The sequence below is a fragment of the Corvus moneduloides genome, chromosome 3 (assembly GCF_009650955.1).
Source record: "Corvus moneduloides isolate bCorMon1 chromosome 3, bCorMon1.pri, whole genome shotgun sequence".
In the NCBI taxonomy this organism is placed as follows: Eukaryota; Metazoa; Chordata; class Aves; order Passeriformes; family Corvidae; genus Corvus; species Corvus moneduloides.
Genome location: NC_045478.1, coordinates 29,665,365 through 29,685,816, shown reverse-complemented (window position 1 = coordinate 29,685,816; position 20,452 = coordinate 29,665,365). Strand labels below are relative to the sequence as shown.

General features: G+C 37.3%; 1 protein-coding gene across 3 annotated transcripts in view; it reads left to right on the top strand.

Moving 5' to 3' along the window:
• EYS (eyes shut homolog) overlaps positions 1-20,452 on the top strand; it is an 855,823-nt gene that overhangs the window by 135,257 nt on the left and 700,114 nt on the right. For 2 of the 3 annotated variants that reach the window (XM_032104713.1, XM_032104714.1), the window contains 2 exons: positions 1,436-1,563; positions 6,737-6,851. In XM_032104713.1, coding sequence (XP_031960604.1) covers positions 1,436-1,563; positions 6,737-6,851 — 243 coding nt within the window. Of the gene's footprint in view, positions 1-1,435; positions 1,564-6,736; positions 6,852-17,856; positions 19,379-20,452 lie in introns of those variants that run through there. The other variant, XM_032104715.1, reaches the window with a different exon arrangement.

Here is a 20,452-nt window from a genome sequence, read left to right as displayed (position 1 = left end):
TCACATACCTTACAGGAGGATCTGTTACGTGAAAGTGTCAGAACATTTAATACTAATGTAAATGTTTTAAGGAGCTTTGCATGCTTCATGAAGAAGCATAGTGTTGTCTAAATGTGTCCTGTTTATAATATTTTTATTATAAAAACTCCTAAATTCCCCATTTCATGCCAGTTGCTTGGTGACCACATAAGGAGCTACCCATGTTATTTTATTTCTTTTTTCCTCTCCCTCATAAAATCATCTGATATAAACATGAGGCATCATGTGATCTTTATTAACTAGTGATTATCTTGTTCTTGCTTTTCATGCGTTATAAGTTTTTTAATTGCCTTTTTTTTCTTGCTTTTTTTTTTTTTTGTAAAATAGAATAAATTCATGCAGACTCACAAAGTTTTGATAATAAAGTCATACCTGGTATTATGTCAAAATAAATTGTTGATGTTCTTTCATTAGCATTACTATTGCAAATAGCAGTGATTATACAGAATCAAAACAGTAAAAGAAGAGTTCAAAAGCTTAGTTATCACACACTGGTGATACATACTCATACACAGAGAAAACCAGAGACATCTAAATTGCTGAATAAATTGATAGATTTCTAAGTTATGTAACCTGTCTAAATATTTTGTCTACTGGATATACTAGCACATACGATTTTGTGCAGTAGACAAACAGATGCAGTAGTTTATTTCACATGTATAGAAAACTCTCAATAGGAGTTGGAGTTTCCTGATTATACCTTTAAGACCAATTCAAAAGAAACACCTAAGCACTTCCTATTTCATTAGGGGAACAAACCCCTTTACCGTTTCCTTTACTTTCTGACTTCAAAAGGCCCATGATGAGCATAGAAAAATAAGGGTGAGAGTGTCACCTCCAAGAAATATTTTAGTTTGTAAAATAATTTATTTTTCTTATTGTTCAAATTAGATTGCAAGAACTGACAGATGTCTTTCACTGTTAAAGAGAAGCATAGATTCTGTGCTTTATATTTAAGGAGAAAAAGGATACCCATGATCTTTCTTCCTCTAGTTAGTGCCACCATTTGGTGTCTGATGTACCTTGTGTATTGTTACTGCTTAACAGATGCAAACATTACATTGGAACAAAATCAGAAATGAGGAAAAAACCCTAAATTAATTATAAAACTCCTTCTTGATTCAGTTACGAGATCACAAAACTGCCAATTTTAAAGCTGGTATATTTCCAGTTAGCAAACTCAAGTCTAGTATAATCTGTGCTGGAAGGCCTGTTCTACTTGTCCTAAATCAAGTTTGTAATCTATCTGAGACTAGAACTGCTTTTTTTGCTGTCTTTGTGAAAAGTTGTCCTAGTTGGGGCCTCTCTAGTAATGGATGTAAACACTAAAACCACTAAATTTTGTATTGTCTTGCGTACAACAAATAATTATTTCCAATATCCCTCTCTTCTATAGGATGTGTCATGTATCTGTATGCCAGTATTTACTGGCAAGTTCTGTGAGAGAATACTGAATCCATGTGAATTACTGCCTTGCTTAAATAATGCAACTTGCATAACTCAGCAGCAAAACTATAACTGCCGGTAAGATTGGAAATTAATGTATTTCAGTACTTTGTTGGTTCACTTGATGATATCCTGCAGATTGCAGAAAGAAAAGACATCATCATTCACAGAGAACACAGAAAACTATAAACTTTTTTTTAAAAAAATGTATTTATCTTTTGTGCTTTACTCTGTTAGGCTTCGTGTAAACTCTGGGAGCGATACAAAAAGATTTAGGGAATTGAAGGGCTATAAATTGTTTAATTATTAATGCCATAAAATAAAATCTATAAATTTTAAAGCATTGATGACAGTTGAGACAGTTATACTACAGGTGCCATTCCCTTTCAAGGTGTATGAAGTTTATGTTTTTTCTGAAAAGATAAGACAACCTATTGAATTTCTAGTTCACAGACAGGCATTAGTAGACTTTAAATTGATCCTTCAAGCAGCATATAGAAAACTGTTTTATTGAGAAAGGCCACACTAAAAATTATCCATTTGAAAATACCAGAATTGATCCAATGTATAATTTAATTTCATGTTTATATAGATTTTAAGATTTTTATTTTCTATGTCAGTAAGGAGTACAATTTATCCTGTTCCCCTTTGCTTGGCTTTTATCTTGCTGCCTGAGTAAGTTCTGATAAGCATTACTGAAGTAAACAATTTTCAAATTTTAGGATATTCATAAAAGCAGATAATTGAAAGCTGTGATACACAAAAGCCTGACAACATACTATGAAGAGTTTAGAATCTGCAAAAAATATAACAGAAGTATAGAACACAAAGTTACAGTGCATCAGCAGAGATTCAATTAAGAACACTTGAAATTAAAATATAAGTAGAACTGTTTACAATTTTCCTAAAGAAGAAAATCCTAAGTTTCATTCTTATTCACTCCTACATACAGATATACATATAAACACACATATGCAAGCTCATATACAGTTAGGTCTTCCCATATAGATATGTATAGCCCAGAACAACAGTTCATTTTCCAGTTCTTTAAACCGAGATATAAGCTAATAATTTATTATTATATAACCAGTCTTTCACACAATATACATGTATTAGTATAAAACAATGTGTTGAAGTTTACATTTAAAAATATGCATAACATAAACAATTAATATCCAGATGTAGATTGCCTTTATTAACAAAACCCAAACCAAAAAAAAAAAAATCCTGGCCCTGTTATTCATATTGAATAATCTATAATTCCACAAAGTATTGGTAGAAATGGTCTGTACCATGACCCTCATTGTACCATAGAAATTGTTTAATAAAAATGTCAGTGGGAAGACATTGTAGTTTAACTGTCTTTCCTTTGATAATATTATATGAGAATAAGCATGGAAGTAATTATTTAGATCAATATAACAGAACGTAAAAATGGGCAATTAAGAACCCATTTTACATTGCAGTGAGTTATAAACTCATTAGCACTAAGAATGCCCTAAAAGGGAACAAACAACCTAGAGAGAACACTGTGAATAGTGTTCAATCCACAGTTTACTCTAGCAACCAATTTGCACACCAGACATTCTTGATGAAGGAGGAGAACTCCAGAATGTGACTCATATCTTCCAGAGAGAAATATCCAGGGCGGGTCACATGACACATCTTGCACAAGTTCACAGTTTTTGTTGTACAGAGGTAGAGGGTTACAATACAATCACAGAATATTAGAACACAATAAATATACAGAGACTTGAAGAACAGCCCAAGTTGGAAGAGACCTTGAAGTATCTCCTGGTCCAACCTTTCAAGAGAAAGGGAGTTTAGACAAGATTATCTAGTACCCTGTCCAATTGCTTATTGAAAATCTCCAGTATTCAGCCTTAGTTTTGCCTTTCAGTCCCAAAAGGCTTCACTTAATGATTGCAATAATTTTTATGATTGTTAATAATAAACAAAAAATAATGTCCTCATTTTTTTGTGTAATTAAACTCAATTGTCCACCACTTAATCTGAAATAGTTAATAAATATAAATTCTGAGTATATTTATGCCTCTGTACTTGAAAGGAGGCATTTAGGTGAGAGAAAGCATTTTGAGGAAGTATGAGTTACATATTTTTCACAAGGAGATCACATTCAGTAGTTTTGTTTGTGAGAGCTGCAGTCTTGCCAGAGTGCTGAAGTGCAGAGGAGGTGTTGACTGATAGAGAGGCCCAAGAGTTAGCAGGCTTTACTATTTTAAGGATTAAAAATTTTCTTTTTAAAGTCATGTCCTGCATTAGCTACTTGACTAACAGGATTTCAGAAGACCTGTAAGAACAGTGGTTAGACAGTTTCAGTTTTCTAAAGTCACAGACTTGGACGCTTTCTGCCTGTGATTCATGTTTTAATTCACTTTAGCCAAATGAAATCTACCATTAACAATGTTGCCTTAATTTGGGAGATTTGTAGATGCTCATCAATGTTTTAAGAGAAGATTTGATTCATTTTTGGTAATCGTAGTCAAATACTGTATGTAATATCTCTGTCTAGTCACTCCACAATAAACTCCATGTGTTTCATACTGCATTTGGTGTAACATTACATGTAATACTACTACGCTTTTAGAGCATTTTAATATCATAAATAAATGTAATGGTGTTTAGGTCAGATGCATATACAAGTTCAAATAATAGCTGAATTGACCGTTTTACTTCATTACAGTTTATTTTGCTTCCCTCTATATTATGTTGTTCTCCTTATGCCTAAGCATATATCCTACACATATATATCCTTATGCCTATCCATATATCCTATATCCTTATATCCTACACAATCTCGGCTTCTTCTCAGTGCATCCTTCCTTCTTTGGGAAAGCAGTTGTTTTCCATTCTAAACATGTAACAAACAGAATCAATTTAATTTTCTCCACTTCAGTTATGATGTATGACTATCTTGTATCCTAATTCCATCCTTTCAATCTTGGTATCATACACAACTTTGTGCTAAGAATCTAATAGTTGCATTTTTTCTTAAATGTCAAAATTTAGGGTGAATTCAAATAGGCAGTGAACAAGGATATCCATCACAATAAACTATGATTGTTTGCTTTATATCTTCTTCTATTATCCATGTTCTTTAGGACAATAAACAGTCACAAAAAATGTGAAAGGGTGTTCTGAGAAAATATATTCTGTTAGTGCCATCTTTGGAACTTTACTGTCAACCTTTTTTCTTCTAGCTTACACTTCCTTTCCCTGACATTGATACATTTATTGCAAAACAACAATAAAAACAAGAACAGAAAAAATGAGCAAATACAAAATTTAGAAGGAACAGCTTCTAAAATTGGTTTACTAGATTATCTGGTTAATGAAACAATTGTAGATTGAAGGAAAAAAATCTAGGAACTCTTTCACTTCAGAGCATTGGTAAAAACAAATCAGTAAAACAAACGTAATCGAGTTGCTCTGATTTGGTTGCAGATGTTATTTAAAAAATAAATGGCAAGACAATATAAAAAACCCTTTTTATTATTATTTTACATTCCTTTCACATGGAAATTTTTTTAGGAAAAACTCCTTTTAGCTACAATACCTGAACCAGAAATTTTTTAAGGATAGACTTTGCAAGAATCTTGAAGCCAAGTACTTGAAATGGTAGAAATATAATTGCATGCAGCACCTTTTTCAAGAGGAGGGTGAGGATTATGTGGTCCATTGCTACTTGCATAGAGTGTCCTCATGTGATTGTGTCTATACCAGCCTCAAAGCATATAACCATTTACAGAAGGTTTTCCCATATCCATCTACCTCTGTCCAAATGGTCCTTTGCACGAATTGTGGTTGGTTTCCAGGGATTTCTGATTAAATCCAACCAGTTTAACACTTAACTAAGGTAATAAGTGACTTAAGCTTCTGGACATGCTACATGTGTCTGTGCATTCCTCGGACTCAGAGCCATACCCACTGATAGACATCTTTAACTGATTTAGAAAGTGTGGCTGACTCAGATGCTTTCTATTGAAAGTTGTTGCCTAAGTAGTTGCTATTGAAAATATATCCTTTACTGTAGTATCCTGCTTAACTGTGAGGAGCTTCATGCATTTTGAAACCAGGGGTTGGATAGTTTTTTTCTTTAAATGAGAAAACATATGCAACACTCTGGATCTCATATCTATTAGGAGCAAGAACGTAGGAAAACCAGAAGCAATTCTGTATAATCTTCATCATTTCCAACTTCTGGACTGAATAATTTGAAAAACTACCCCTTAGAAGCAGCTAAAGAAATTCCCTTCTATTACTTTTTGATTCCTTCACAAACACAAATTTTCAGCTAATTGGCCATTTCCTTTCTCTTCCTAAATCTTTTCTTTCCATAATACCAGAAATAGCCTTTAGACAGAGGAACATGCTATTTCTGTAAGAACATGGTGAGATAGTTTGACAAGGATTATCTATTTATCAAGATACAAATATTCAAATATTTTTCTACATTGTTCCATTATTGCTTTTGAATAAGACTTCTTTACTATCCATTTGAATCTCATCTTTTTTATTTGTGTATATGAGATTTTTTTTAAACATGGTAGAGAAACATCAGGAAAGGATTTTCTCCTAAGTGCTGACATGAATCAGAAGAAATTTCTGCAGTTCCTTTTACTATACATGAGTTATCCATCGCTCTATTGGCATCACATGGAACTAGCAAACAGTCACAAAAATTGAATGCTAGTTTTCTTCATTAAAGAAAACACTAAATTACAATTAAGCTAGCACAAAAACAACTCTGCATTGTTCTCTACATTGTTCCTTACATAGTTAAGCATGTCATCATTTACTACTCTTTAATCATTAGCAATGATTGATGTTTATTTCTCACTTACCACATATTTATTATTTTTTTCCTCTCTTATGATTTAGTTGGCCTATCCTTTCTAATAGTTTTTCAAAACCTTGTTACCTTGTCTAGAACTGTTTATTAAATATTACCTTATTCTAGGGTGTTTGGTCTTTTTTCTGCAATATTATATGAAATATTGGTGTGAAAATACTTTAATCGAGGAAAGAAATTATTTTATGAAAAAGCAAAGTTATCCAGAAAAATGCAATGGATTTTTAATTTCTTGAAAACATGTTCTGAGTATTTTAAATAACATAAGAGATCTGTTTTGCTACTGCAAGAACATTATTTAATAGAATTATGGAACATAATTAAATACAATTAACTTTTAAAATGCAAGTTCTCTAAAATACACTGGTGTATTTGCAGCTGCATGCCAGGATTCACTGGAAAGAACTGTGAGGAAGTAATTGACTACTGCAGGCTGCTCAGCATCAACTGTCTGAATGAAGGATTGTGTCTTAATATAATTGGAGGATTCACTGTAAGTAATTTAATACATGTTAAACTAATTCAGTGTTCCAAATTATAAAAGCTTCAGACAAGCAGAACTTGAAATGCATGCATTATTCTAAGAGACAAGAGTGGCACACTTTTACAGGTTTTATTTATTTTAATCGATAACACAAGGGCAATTCACTTGGGTAATATGGATTTTTTTATTACTTTTCTACTGAGACCGTGTTTAGTACTATATCAAGTAAGATAACTGAAGGGTATTTTTATAGTAAAAAGAATATATAACTAATTGCGGTGAGTGTCATTACCCACAAAGATGATAATCACAGCTGTGTCGCAGCCTTTAAAAATACATTGCTTAAATTAAGATCATCTGTTGCCATTATTTTAACCAGAATCAAGTTACTTACCTCCACATAAAGTTTAAAATTAATACAAACTTAAAACTTTGATGATGAAACTGTAGTGTGGTGACGTTCATTGCAACTGACAGTTCGGGAAAAAAATATTAAATCTGCTTGTTTTAACTCTCTAAATTGCTCCTGAAAATGTTAAGCAAGGTGCAGAATCTGGCACTTTTCCTTGTTAAACTCCATATGGCTAGTGATTGCCCATCCCTCTAATTTGTCAAGGTCTCTCTGCAGGGCCTCTCTGTCCTTGAGGGAGTGTAAAGCTCCCCCCAGCTTAGTGACATCAGTAAACTTACATCATATTCCTTAAAGTTCTTTGTCCAAGTTGTTAATGAAGATGTTGAAGAGCACAGGGCAGAGGATGGAGCCCTGTGGAACCCCACCAGGGACAGGTCACCAGTGTGGTGTCACCCCATTCACTGTAACCCTTTGTGCCTGAGCTGTGAGCCAGTTGCTTGCCCATAATGTAACCTGGTTATTAATGTTTGGTCCAGAAGGATCCTGTGAGAGACAATATCGAGAGCTTTGCTGAAAACATTACATCTTGGACATATAATTTTAACAGGTGACAAACACAATTCTTGAACATGAACAGACCTTCCTCTCTCAAAAAATACTGATATGAAAAATTCTCTTCCTTACTATTGATTTATCAATTATTGCAATAAGAGTGCTGTTGAATTTCTCCTGCCTTGCAGCTGCAATGTTGGAACCACTTCTATAAGTAAATATAGTCACTGTTAAAATTCTGAAGAAAATATAACAGCACTTTTTTTTTATATCCATACCATAGGAAAGTGTTTTTATTAATGTTGTACTGGTTTGTCAAATTTATAATAACAACTCCACCTACTTAGAAGACAGGAGGCACTGTTTTAAGAAAACAATTAAATTAAAACAGTTTAAACATAAACCATACTTATACAATTACTGACGTGTGAACCAATTTCAGATTTCAGCAGTTTTATTCAATAAAAATATTTAGCTACATTATTATGACAATATGATAACCTGCTTCTTAAAAAGATTTTTAAAAAATCTGCCCACAGACACACTTTTCAATAGATTTTTCAATTCTCATGGCAACTTTTTCTTAAATGGATTTTATAAGTGAAAAGTCAGTGTTCTTGTTTTGCAGCTGATAGTATTTTCTCATTGTTTTTAATCTGATTATCTTAAACACTTTATGGCTGTAGGTATCTGTTTTCCTTATCTTTACCTGAAGACAGGGAAAAGATGAGCAATGCCCAAAAGGCAAGTGACAGGGAAGAAAGAGCTGTTGTTTGTTTCATGCTTATCATACTACTGCCGCGTGCTAACGGCCTCAGGGTATGGAGTGGTTTGTGTAGAGTTCTACCAGTGATTTAGAATGGCGCCAGTAAAGCCTCTGACACAAGACTGTGCAGTAAAAACCGACAAAGAGAGCATACAAACGAGAAATCACTTGTTGATGTGAAGCTTTCCTCTAGGTCCCAAGGGTGGATCAAGCACCTTACTATCTATTTATCCACAGCAAGTATCTTAGATAATGGCAAAAAGTATAATCTCTGCTTAAGATCCCCTATTTCTTCCTGAATCATTAGTATTAAACTGAAAAAAAACCCTCAAAATCAAAACCAACCAAACAAAACAGAGATACTGAAAAAACATATTAAACTAATCCAGTGCAAATTCTGAGAATAACAGAACTGTAATTTGGAAGCCTGGAAATGAGCACAGTTTTGAAAACACAATAGTGGGAAAGTTGAGGTATGAAAACTGTCAAGTCTTTGGCATACTAGCTGTCTTTACTTTCTAGGGAGAAACCACTAAATTGTATAAAAATGCAGAATTTACAGGGCAGTTATGATTACCTACGGAAGTGCATTTGAGGGACAAGAAAGTGCAGCTCTACAGTTGTTGCTACACACTCTCCCATTTGTGATCTGCCATACACTTCCTATGGAAGGGCATGCAGATTAAAAATGCTTGCAGGGTGTAAAAATGCTCATTCATCTTTTTTTTTTTTTTTTTTTTTGCCTAACAGCTCCTTATTATGCTACAAACAACTATCTTTAAACTTATATGGTCTGCATAGTGAATCCAAGTCTATTTTGTCAACATGCCTTTCTCCCATCATCCTGACAAACCACTGATTCATGCAAGGCTGTGTGCTTACAGCTAACAAAGAAATTGAATTATGTAGACACAAAAACTGAAGCTGAAAGATGAAGGGAAAGCAATGTCATTGTAAGGTCCATTTCCATTTGTCAGCACTACACTTGAGACAAGGTCTAAACAAATTATACATACTGCCTGAGCAGCAGAGCTGTGTTGGCAAGCAAATACACACTAGAGCAGCATTAAAGAAAGAGAAAAAAATCTCTGTTATCATTCTGGGTTTTACCACTACACCTACTGTTGGTCATTCAAAGAAAATATTTGAAATTTCTCTGAGAAGCTGTACTGACACTTGTATGTGAAATTTTATGTTGGAATCATTGCCAATGGATGTCCTGGTGCCTTCAAAAAGAGCAACAGGAAATGCTGCTGATTTCTGACTAGGGTTCCTACAGTGCAGTGGAAGTAGATCATGCTGTTAAGGGAGAGTGAAGCTAAGCAAAAAGAAGTGATGGTTTTAACTTCGACAAGTAATTTGCCTGGGGAACACTAATTAATGAGAATAGGTACACAGATGCATTCACTTCAGGAAATTGTTCCCCAGTCACCAGAATTTTGCTTTCTTATATGGATGCATGCTTAATATTGTTTATCTAATAGTATGATTCACTGTAAGAGGAGAGAAAAATTAATATAATAGAAAAGATTGGTATCTAAAACCTTGCCCTCCAGATGGCTCTGTGGTTGTTAATGTTGTACTCTTTTGGTCTTTTTCTCACATCCATATAACAAAGTTATGACTTTTACATTTGGAACTTTATTGTGGATCTGAGATATTTCAACAACAAAGTGTCTACCAAGAGGATTTATGGTTGATAAAGTAAAATTATGAATATACATTAATAATCAGTAACACCATGGGGCACACTGTTGAAGTTAAAAAGCCCAGCAAACATATTCTGCCCAAAGACTACTGTGTTCTCTAGCAAAGCAGGAGACTTGTATACTAACACAGAAAATGGTCTTCACCGAAGTTAATATATTCCTTCTGGGGTGATGTGGGAAGGAGGAGAGAGGAGGGAACCTCTCTTTGTCCTGTGATTTTTCCCCGTGTCAAGCTGGTATATGGTCATCATTCAGCAGAACTTGTACAGAAATTACAATCAGGCAGACAGAGGTCCAAGTCTCATCCCTTCCAGATGAGTTTGCCTTTATGGGTGCAGAACCAGGCCCATCAGCCAGCTGTCAGGCTGGGAATCAATTTGCACCTTTGCAGAAGAGCAGTGAGCAGTGCCAAGCCTCACAGGCCTCCCTGAAAAACCTTTGTGGAAAGTCTGCTGCTCTGGTCCTCTTGGTAAGCTCTTCCCTGAGGATCCACTTTCAGTCCTAACGATTTTTGATAACACTTTATCCCTAGAAATCTGGCTGAATTTATAACCCAGAAGCAAAGCATCTCTACGCAGAATTAGCAATAATCTCCAAAATGGAGCTATGTCATACTGCTTAGATCTCATAGCCCTAAGAAGGCCTCCAACTTATTCTTAGAGAAGCCATTTGTATTTATTGTGTGAGAGAAGAAATAACTTCTAGGTCACGTATCCAGAACTGAAAGGCAATATAGCTGAGAGAAAACATTAACTTGTTTAACAAATTCAGTTCTTTTAAAAAAATGCACTAGGGCTTTTTTAAAGCCTTCTGTGTTGTATCGATCACCATTTGTTTTCTGAGTATAAAAAAGGCGTAAGGAAACAAATAAATATATATTTATATATATATATATAATTTAATATATATGGCATATTATATACTAAAGCAGTTGGTTAGAGTGATAAAATTATTATGAATATTTATAACAGATATACTACCAATGCTAGAAGCAATGAAAATTGGCACTGCAAAATCTACTGCTCTCAGATGCAACTTTTATACTTATGTACTACATATTAAATAGATTATTTTCATTTTCCTTTTTAAAAAAAACCTATGGTCTCTCCTACTGTTTGTCCCCACGGACCATATGAGAACATTATAGTCTCATCTCTGTGAAGCCACTTTGCCACTATGATTAATTCTATTGATGTCTCTCCTGTATTTGTCCTTCCAGCTGGGTGTTCAAAACAGCAGTAGTTCAAAGTCAGATGCTTCCATTAGCGGCTAGTTTTGCACAAGTTAATTAGTCAATTTTCTTTCACACAGCAACAGTAATTTTGCAGAAGAGTTCACATAAATTTTAAAACGTCCTAAACAGGTTTTTCCCCCTTCAGTATTTAATTTGGACTTTATCAAAATGTATTTTCCAGCGTTTCTTATTCTATTGAAATAAACAGCATCAAAGCACCCTAGTGCTTTCATATGTGCTGCTAATTATCTCTGAGCTGTACAGAAGTTAATAAACAGTAGAAATCTTCAGGTAATAAACTAAATATCCTTCTTTTGAAGAGCAAATGTAATGAAAAATATTTAAATAAAACTTTAATCATGTAATAATTTCATATATCTTTATGCAATGGATCTGAATTTATATAGTAGAATAGCATATAATTAAACATAAATGAACAGCAAAACAGACCAGATATAACCAACAGAAATGTTCTGGTTTATTTTTAAATGCAACTTCTGAGAAGTTAAAATCAAGCCTGCACTCAGGTTTAAACCACTTTTCAAAGATACAGAAATTCCCCAAATTTCTTTTTTACTGACTTCCCTATCTAATAAGGGACTGGCCCCTTGAGATGAGGAGAATGTTTGTAGAAAGAGTCCATAAAATTTCACTCAGCCAACTCAACACTGTGTATTTCTGAAGCACATCACTTATATGTTTTATATTAAAAATTATAATAATTTTTTTACCTGTTTATTAATTCCAGTAAGATCAGACACACATTCTCCATTTGCTGTATAAATTTTGTGGTGTCTTTGGCAGCTGTTTCCCATACTGCACAGTAAGTTTCTAGCTTGAGCTTCTTGATGATTATTTTTCATTCTTCAGTATTTGCCCTTTCGTCATCTACTACCAAAAACTCAAAAATGAACATTCTTAATTTGCCTTTTTAATTTATAATTAAATATTTAAAATTTTTCATTATTTTATGAAGTCATATGTTAAGAGAGATGGCACCTGCTCAAGCTACACAAAAGATAACTTCATCTTCCCCCATCTATACGAGATGTGCATGGATAGTATTCTAGTTTCTCTTTTACTATATGTTCACCTGACAAATGAAAGAATATAATATTTATTAAAAGTAATTAATTAATTCAAGCCATGACATATTTCTGCCAACACCCATAACTGTTTTACCTGAAATCAGGGTTTCATATGAAGGAGCATATCATATCAGAGATCATAGTATCGTAGAATGGTTTGGGTTTAAAGTGACCTTTAAAGGTCGTTTAGTACAATTCCCCATCAGTGAGCAGGGACATCTTCCAGTACATCAGATTACTCAGAGTCCCATTCAGCCTGACCTTCAGTGTTTCCAGAGGTGAGGCATCTACCACCTCTCTGGGCAACTTAACTCCAGTGTTTCACAATTCTCATTGTGACACATTTCTTCCTCCTATCTAATCTGAATCTATCCTCTTTTACTTTAAAAACATTATCCCTTCTATTGCTATATAACCTGCTAAAAGTTTTGTCCCAATCCTTCTTATAAGCCCTTGTCATGTTAAAAGGGGAGATTTCCTCAACCCTTGGTGTGGGGAGATTTACTCAGCCCTTATTGTTTGTCTGTCAGCACCCCAGGAAAGCTGAGACCCTTGTGCCCAACCTGTCTGTCAGTGTCCCGTTATGGGTATCCTTCACTGAGCTGTCCTGCTAGATCAGAGAATGGCTTGACTGACTCATTCAGGGACACAGACCAATACCATAAGGGAGATCCCTCAGTGAGTCTTCCCACTTTATGATCTCTCACTGGGTCTTCCACTGTATCTGAGTATGTTCCCCTTTGCTGGTGACTGCCAGCACCTGTGAAGGACTCATACCAACAGTTCACAGAATAACATTCTTTATTAATATAAAATTGTGAAAGGCTGAGTTTCAAGGATCATCAGTGGTAGTATCTGACTGCAAAAACATATTCAAAGCAATACGTAGACAAGCTGAGATCCCTGATAAAAATATTCAGCCCAGATAGAGTACAGTTCTTACCCAATAGACACCCCTACAGGGGAGAAGACAGGTTCAGCCTGTCAACTGATCCCAGCAGTCAGAATGGAGTCTTCCCTAACATTTCCCCCATTCTCTACTTAGTTTTATACTATTCCTCTATGTTTAGGTGGAGCTTGAGTGACCCTAGTCATACATACCTTTGTCACCGATTGGAGTAAAATTTTGAGCATGTCAACTGCATTCTATCCATGGAGCAACAACTGTATTTTACCCTGTAATTTCCACACCGAACTTCTGTTAGGATGTGGATATAACTTCACAGTTTCCTCTAATTTTACAGCCAGCCATCTTTCCACAGCCCTCTTTAATGAAATGTCACAGAGAGATCTCCCCAGAGTCTTTTTTGCTCCACGTTGAACAACCCAAACTCTCTCAGCCTGTCTTTGTAGGAAAGCTGCTCCAGTCCTCCGTGGCCCTCCTCAGGACCCGCTCCTATAGGTCAATGTCTTTCTTGTAATGATAATCCCAGAGCCAGATGCAGCACTCCAAGTGGAGTGTCACCAGAGCAGAGTAGAGGCGCAGAATCACCTCCCTTGACATGCTGGTCATTCTGCTTATGATGCAGCCCAGGATAATATTGGCTATCTGGGCTGCAAGCACACACTGCCAGCTCAGGTTCAGCTTTTCATCCTCCACTATCTCCGACCCTCTCTACCAGGCTGTTGTCAGTTGGTGGAGGAATGCGGCCACAACACCAATCCCTGAGGAAAATTCGTGAGTAAAAAACCACTCTAGACCTCTCTCTTCTCATCTTGGTTTGGATATTCTCTCTGGACTATGGAAGAATCATGGGAAATGGGGCTCTCTGAGCCACAGAAAAAAAATGTATCTAGAAGTAAAAGGAATCCTTGAACAACAAAACAAAAAAGTATTGGAACCGGGAGATCTAGAACATTTTTTTATCTGGCTTTTCAAAAGGTTCTTCTATATTTCTCGAGACTTACTTTTTGATATTGAACCGCCTGGAACTTGTCAGGGGTGTTTCTGGGACGAGATCTGGGATAAGGTAAGGGATCAAACAGAATATGGACTAGCGAGAGAAGCTTTCCGTGCATCCTTTATAATCAGTGAAGCTCTTGAGGAACATTTGTATGGTCCCATTACCCCTAAAGCAGAAAATCATACTTATCCCGTGGCCAAGATCGCGCGGCTGCCATCCCTGCGGCGTGTGACTGCAGCCATGCCAGCGAAGGTGCCTGTGCTGGATGCGCCCGGCCCCCTCGGGAGCGCGCGCCTTATCGCGGACCCCATCCCTGTCTCGGGGTCCCCGGCCACGCGGCCGTGAGTGAGGGAGCGATGCCGCAGGCGCTGCGGGTGTTGTGGGTCATGAGCAGCCAGGAACCGGGCATCAGCGTGGAAGATCGCTCTGAGAGACTGGCTTGGAGAGCCCTGCAGAGGGAGAAGCAGCGGTTTCCACAGCGACACGAGAAGCCGCGCAGTGCCGAGCCGGAACGGGGCCGCTCTCAAAGCAGCGTGGAGTTTGTGGAGCGGAACCGCTCATAGGGTGCGGAGCCAGCGGCGATGGCAGCGCGGGGCCGCGCAGAGCCCAGACACGCGCCGGAGCAGCGCCGCTCGGAGAGCGCAGAGCAGCCGCAACGCGGGGGCCCGGCCGAGACGTCGGAGTCGGCGAGGCGGCGGCCACGCGGGACCAGCAGCCACGACGAACACACAAGCACGTGATAGGACAAGTTATAGCAACGAAAATCACAGGAACTGTGAAATGGTACAATGTAAAAAACAACTATGGATTTATAACACGAGATGATACAGGGGAAGATCTATTCATCCATAGAACTGCCATTAAAAGGAATAACCCTAAAAATTACCTGCAAAGTGTAGGAGATGGAGAAGTTGTACAATTTGATATAGTGCAAGGAAAGAAGGGTTTACAAGCAGCAAATGTTACTGGGCCTAGAGGTATTCCCGTCAAAGGCAGCCGTTATGCACAAAATTAGAAACAATATCCATCCCTGCAATTTCCCTACCCACAGCCTACTTTCCCCTTTTACCCTATACCCAATATGAACCCTTTCCTAAGTTTACCCTATCCCCAGTTTATTCCTAATCCGTTTTTCACCCCATGGCTTCCCTATACAATTCCATTTCCCTACAATTCCTCTCCGGTACCGAGGGGGGGATGAAAAGGGGGAGGGAAGAAATTAAACCCTCTCCTGCCTCAGTTTCCCCACAAAGCATGCCCGGAGAGTTCTGTCTCCCTTCTGTCAGCCCTAAGATGTTCCACAGAACCTGTTTGGACATTTAAAGACTCAGGAGGGTGGCTTGTTTTGTCTTGAAACTGTTCTTGTTATGTTTATCCAGTTGTTTTCATTCTCCTTTTATTAAAATAAAACGGGTGAGGTGTTGGGGTCTCCCCCCCTGCCATGGAGCTCTGGGAGATGGGCCCTGGGGGGGAGACATGGGGTTTCCCTGCCCCTGCTCAGCCTCATTTCCCATTGGTTGGTTTGTGTTCCCCTGCGTGGGAAGGACCCTCGGGTCCCATGACTGGAGGAGTTCCTGAGCAGAGCCCCGGCCATGCGGCTGGAGAAATAAACATCCCTGAAACATCTACCAAGAATCTATCTGTCCACATATATATTTCTTTTCTATGGGACTCCTGGTTTGATATATGCGTGTTACAGTATCCCCGCTGTAACAGTCAGTCCCTTTCCCCCAGCCCACTTGGTACCAGGATTCCCCCAGCCGATGTGTAGGACCTTTCATTTGACCTTGCTGAACCTTGTTGTGCATTCCCAGGGACCCACTTCTCAAGCTTGTTCAGGTCCTTCTGGATGGCATCCCATACTTCAGGTGTGTCAGCTGCACTGCTCAGCCTGGTGTCGTCTGTAAATTTGGCAGATACAGTAAGTTAGGACCAGTTAATTTTGTCTTTTAAAATTAAAAGTCAATTATGTGCCCGGGTGTATTTTAGGTTAAAGATTAATATTGTAAGTTTTAAGACCTATCAATTCGAATAAGGGAGTAAAATGTACTCCCCAAATAAGTTCCTCAATCCACTAAGAAGCTACACATTTGTTAGCTATGAGCTAAATCTCTATATATTTCTTGCAGTTATTATTTTTCCAGTGTGAGTGACTTCTAGAATTTCAGTTAGGAATGCACTTTACATACAAAAATATGTAAGCAGAATTTTATTTTCTTCATTTAAACTATTTTCAGAGCTCCGTCGGTGCAGAAAAAAATAAATACTATTTCTTTTTTGTCATTTGGCCAAACAGCATCTTCTGGGTTCTTGAAGCCTTTTTCTCATAAACCAGTCACTCCAGTTCCTAATGCCAAAAACACCTATAGAAAAATTTGAAAATATAAACACCTGTGAGGATGTACATATAACTCAGATTGTATTTATGGAATGGGGGGCAGCAGGGAGGGGTGGGAAAAGAAGAAAATCTGAGCATAGGAATAAACAACACAACAGAATAATGTAAGATAAATCAAAAATTGAAAGCATTCATACCTAGTTTAATGACAAAATTTTGGGTTGAGTTTGAATTTTCTCCGTGTACTTTAACAGGGGCAAAGCAGCCTAACACATGAACATCTTCATTTTGCAAGCCCTCTTACCAGGCAATTGAAAAACGGGAAGAAAAAAAAAGAAAGGTTATTGTACCAGTATGCTCGGAGATTATTACAATTAAGCTTTAAAAAATTGCTTAATTTTTGTGGAAAGTGCTGGCTTAAGCATCCCTAAGACTTGTCCTTCAATTATCCTCAAAATGATTCAGGCATAGTCTGGAAATAGTGATTCAGTTCCTGAATGCTGTTTTGCCAGCAATACATTTCATCCAAGGTGCAGAAAAGTGACTTTGCTAGATGAAAATTAAATGTAGTTTTCACAACTACAGTCACAATTCCATCTCTGAGAACATTTTTTTTAAGTTAACATGTATCCACTGTAAATAGGGTTACACTTCAGTGAACTTATTTGAAGTTCTTTCTTGCAGAATAGACTTAAGATATGTAAAGAAAGAAAATACTGGCTAAACAGTTTTTACCAATAAATAGTAATGTTTAGTGACTGGGCAGATAAAAGGTTGAGTCTAGTCAAGGAGAATTTCCAAACATGTCCTCATGAAAAAAATCATAAAGGAGAAACTATCTTATAAATCCCATTTGTATAGGTACAGCGGCAGAAAAAAATGAGACAAAGGAAAATGTATGCCCACTGCTGAATGAGGCGGATGACATTCAGTGTCTTTGCTCTGGTTTTTATTTACAATATCTGCTTTCAAATTTCCCAAGTCCCACACCAAGTGGCAAAATTTAGAGGAATGAAATACTATCAATGAAAGAGAAATTCCAAACCAGGAACAACATAGGCAAAGAGGGTATTTATAAGTGTCCAAAGGGCTTGACAGGATACATCTGTGGAAGATGAAGGAGTGGGCCAATGTAACCAGATCACAATAAAGTGTAGGTAACTTCATCTAGTACTGGCTTGCATTAGTGAAAGCATAGAGAGCAGATCAAGTGAAGTCATCAGTCCCTACTGCACAGCACTTGATAGGCTACCTGTGGAGTACTCTGTGAGGTGTAGAACTTCAATGAACAAAAAATAAGACTGACAAAATTGTAACAAGTCTAGCAGAGCGCCATCAACATTGTGAAAACTTTGCAGCATATGATGTATGAGGAAAGGCTGAAGGATCTGTGTTTTTTAAGCCTTGAAAATAGAAAGCTGAATGGGGATATAATCCTTTTCTTCAGCTCCTCATTGGGTGATGATAAACAGGACAGAGCCAAATTTTTCTCAGAAGTGCACAGCACTGGAGTGACAGGCAGAAGTCGCAACAAAGGAAATTATGGCTAAGTATTAAGAAGAAATGGTTCATAATGTAGTGGAGTGTACTTAAGCACTGCAAAAAGTTGCCCAGGAAGGCTGTGGAATCGTCATCCTTGAAGATATTCAGACCTGAAGTAGACAAGATCCTGAGCAAGCAGCTTGCATTTAAAATTTGACCTGCTCTGAAGAAGGAGTAGGACTATATGACCCTCAAGGATCTCTCTTAACCTAAATCATTCTGGAGTCCTATGAATGTAAAATATATTGACAAACAGGATAGATCATGTTTCTATACATTTGTCTGGGATAAGCACTGTGTACTGACTAACAAAGATAGACAAAGCCATAGATACAGTTACCTAAAACATGCCTTCTTGATTTTACCTTTTACCTAGTAGTGCCAAATTTAATCAAACATAACATCAAGGATAAGGGCAGTACATAGCAGTGAAAGGTGTTCCTGGAGACTGAGGGGAAGGAAATCAGGAAATGGCAGGGACATAGATGGGTATTGTCACAACAGAGTGATGCAGGGATAAAAATGCAGAAAATACAAATGAGTATACAGCTGCTGGAGAACTATGTTCTTCCAGGCCTTGGAAGGTAAGTTGCACTAATTCTGTAGGCTATCATACTCCTCTTATACCTAGGTCACTTTGGAATTATTTTAGCTATCTGCTGTTTCAATAGTTGAATGCAGACATTCACAGTAGGGGATTCTCATCAGTGCAGTTCTCTTAAAGCCTTCACTTGACCACCTAAGTACTGTTCATTTTTACAAAATATGTATGTCAGGGAATCAGAGATCACTGTAATGGGAATGTTTAGAAGACTGAGAGGTCAGGCCAGTTTTAAAATTTAAAACAAACTTGTATGCATTAATTCACAAACAGCATACTTAATGCTAGTAGTTTTTAAGATGGTTAGGAATTGTCAGTACACCTACATACTGCTACTCTGTAACATTTACATTCTAAATTCTCTGTGATCACACAATGCTGTGGAACTGATGCCGAAGAGTTAGTGCTGACAGCTGTGATCCCTGGTGGTTCTTAACAACCAAGGTCAAGGTAATCTGTCTTGTGAGCTCTTTGATGAGAGAAGTCATTATTGAATTGAGCTTGTCTTCTGTCTCTGTCCTTCCTCTTCATATCTGATGGTTTGTGATATTTTATGTCCCCCACAAAAAACTCCCCCTGCTCTTCAAAAAACAATACTCTCCTCCTGGTATTACTTGCCTTGAGGCTTTTTGTGCCTTTACAGTATTTTTTTTCTGTATTCAGCAATATATTCTGCCTATTTTCTGTGCCTTATGCTGATCTTGTTCTTTGGCAACTTTCTTGTTACTTATATGAGTCACTACAATGCTTTTGGTGGTCACATGTACACATACTCACTGTACTAGTTTGAAAACAAACCAGTGGGAGGCACCAAGTCAGAATAACAATTTAATGGAAATTAAAGAAAAGGAAAAAAAAGTAAAAGAAAACACTATCAAACTGACAGAGTCAAGGTACAACCTGACACCCTGTTAGGCAGGGTGGTGGTAGCAGTCTGGTAGAATGGCGGCTGCAGTTCTCTGAAGCGGTGATCCTGTAGTAAAAGAGTCTGCTCTTCCTCAGAAAGTCCAATGGTGGCTGTGTAGCTCCTGTCCTCTGGAAATCCAGGGGGAAGCGCATTCTCTCTGGTGTTCAGAGTCCCAGATTATATCCACGATGGGATGCTTGGTTCCTCCCTCTTGGGTGGAGCATCTCACAATGGGGTAATGAGTCATGAGGCCAAGTGTTGATTAGGCTCATTAACAGAAGATAGTTCGGAGGGAGTTATCTCTGAGTCAGGCGGCAGGACAATGATGGGCAATTAACAGAAAGATAGTCTGGGGGGAGGAGGCAAGGAAACACTGCCTCACCTGGTTTCAACAGCTCATGAGGATGGTAATAGAATACACTGCAACCCAGGACACTCACATAAAATGTTTATGTATTGTGAACCTGGTACACCATTCCACTGTTCTAAAATACTTGCATGCTACTGTTGGCTATACTGTTTTATTGCCCTCATAATGGGATTCAAGAGAAGCTACTGTTAATTATATTTGGTCAGGGCACTTGTATGTGTTTCAAAGGACTCTTCTGAGAAGCTAA